At 44.0% G+C, this 2000-nt stretch overlaps 1 protein-coding gene across 1 annotated transcript; it reads left to right on the plus strand.

Annotated features, from left to right (window-relative positions):
- Positions 1–563: 563 nt before the first annotated feature.
- On the plus strand, positions 564–1994 carry LOC135980700 (maestro heat-like repeat-containing protein family member 2B; the record flags this gene model as incomplete). The annotated part of the gene is made up of 3 exons (XM_065580605.1): positions 564–716; positions 1524–1550; positions 1876–1994. Coding segments are annotated over 3 exons (299 nt in total), but the record flags the coding sequence as incomplete, so codon positions are not given.
- Positions 1995–2000: the final 6 nt, after the last annotated feature.

Here is a 2000-nt window from a genome sequence, read left to right on the forward strand (position 1 = left end):
TATAAAGAAGCCATTGTATGAAATTTTGGTTAGTAACTTTGCAAGTGCTTTCTTTGTAGTCTGCTGTAAAACTAGGCAAATATCTAGATGAGTTGATATACCCCCTGGAAAACCTCTGCAGACCCTCAGGGGTACACAAGTACCCCTGGTTGAAAACCACTGATCTAGAGGATAGAGCAGGAGACTAGGCCTCTGGGCTTCCATTGCTGGCTCTGCATTTACTCACTGTGCAGCCTTAGGCAAGACATTTAGCGCCTGATCTTGTACCCACCAGTGTCAAGGACTAAGCTCCCGTGTACTTCACTGCTGTAGGTTCAGCATTTTAGGCTCTCTGTGTCAGAGTGACCCGTGGGAATGATGGAGATACTAATAACTCCCTACCACACACAGTTATTATATTGCTTAAATACTGTTTGCAAGTGGTTTGAGATCTTTGGCTGAAAAGAGCTTTGCAAGTGCAAGCTGCCATTGCTACTGTGAGCAATTCCTCGGTCAGCAGATCAGAATTCCAAGGGAAAACGAATCAGAAGAACTGGTCTCTAGTGACGTTTCCGATTGTCTAGGACTACCACCATGGGAAAAGAGGCAAGACTCGCAGCACCCTGATGCTGACATACAGCAACGTGGCTGTCCATGCTCCAAAAGAGCAGCTTCTCTCCCGAGTAGAGGCAGACATCACAGGGAACATCCTTCACCATTACAGAGCCAGTTGTCGGGTAAGCGCTTTTGTGCGATAAGGGTTAGGGGCATTACCCTGAAGTGATAGCATTGCCTCTGAGTTTATAGAGAGAGGGCTTGTATTTTCTAAAACTCTCCTTTGAGCAATAATTTGTCACATAACTCAAATTTAAAACTGTAATGGATGGAGCGTGAGCTGTCACATGTTGTAGCATTTTTGTTGCTCTTCTTTGTATTTTCTCTAGTTTCTCTATATTCTTCTGAAATTCTGTAGACCACAGCTACACAGTAATTCAGATGCAGTCACACTCAGGCTATTCAGAATAACACTCTAACTCCCCTAATATGTATGTGTATCTAGCTCTATCTTTCACTACCCAAGAGAGACTAGTGCTAGCTTGTATTTAGTTGATTTGCTGTCACTCTGTTTCTTGGACTCACTACTTCCCTTACCTCTTATCTGTCTTCTTGTTTGTCTGTGTGCTCCTTATTTCTGTTCCCTAGGTGTCTGACTGCTGGCACTGACTCTCATCTCAGAGCAACCTCTCCATGTCACTTTGCCATTCAATTCTGCCCTGTCTGACTGAGACTCTCACTTAGGCATTGTCAAAAACAGTTGACCAAACTTATATCTTCCAGTAGTTCACAAATGCAAATATTACATAGTATGGCCCCTGATAGTGACCTCTACAAAACACCCCCTCTGGATACATTTCCTGCCTTTTGGAAGATTTAACAATAGTGATTTCTCTCTGCTCCATATTCACCAGCCAGGACATTTTGAGGATGTGCGTTATGGGGGACTATGTACATTGCTAAGAGCTGTTTTGCATTTTGTTTTTCAGGTGCTGGGCATCACTCTTACGAACAAGGTAAATTCTAAATAATCTGCCCCCAGCTCTTGCATTTTCTATACACAAGTTGCTTGTTTAAATTGCACAGAGCTTGATTTCCTTGCTACATCAAGCAGGAGTCCTGGCTGCTCTGGTGTAAGTGGACCTGGATTTATTTGATGAACCTGGGTTTTCTCTTCTTCTGAGGTGGGTGCAGAGCCGGGGTCCTCTGCCTTCTGGGGTCTGTGGACACCTCTCTCCTCTCCTGAGGCTAGATTTAATTCCTGATCTTTATCTTCTGGACTCTAGTTCTTCTCTCAGTTTCTCATCCACATCCTCTTGTTTCTCCTTCTGGATTATGTAGGACATGTACCTAAAATTAACCCTCATCCAGAATGTCACGGAGATTAGCTGTGCCATCTTGGAGACCAGAGACTTCCAGGAGTTCGAATTCTCTTACAAACAGGAGCTCCTTGGCTACATGCTGGT

Source organism: Chrysemys picta, unplaced genomic scaffold (genome assembly GCF_011386835.1).
Source record: "Chrysemys picta bellii isolate R12L10 unplaced genomic scaffold, ASM1138683v2 scaf6489, whole genome shotgun sequence".
NCBI classification, from domain to species: Eukaryota; Metazoa; Chordata; order Testudines; family Emydidae; genus Chrysemys; species Chrysemys picta.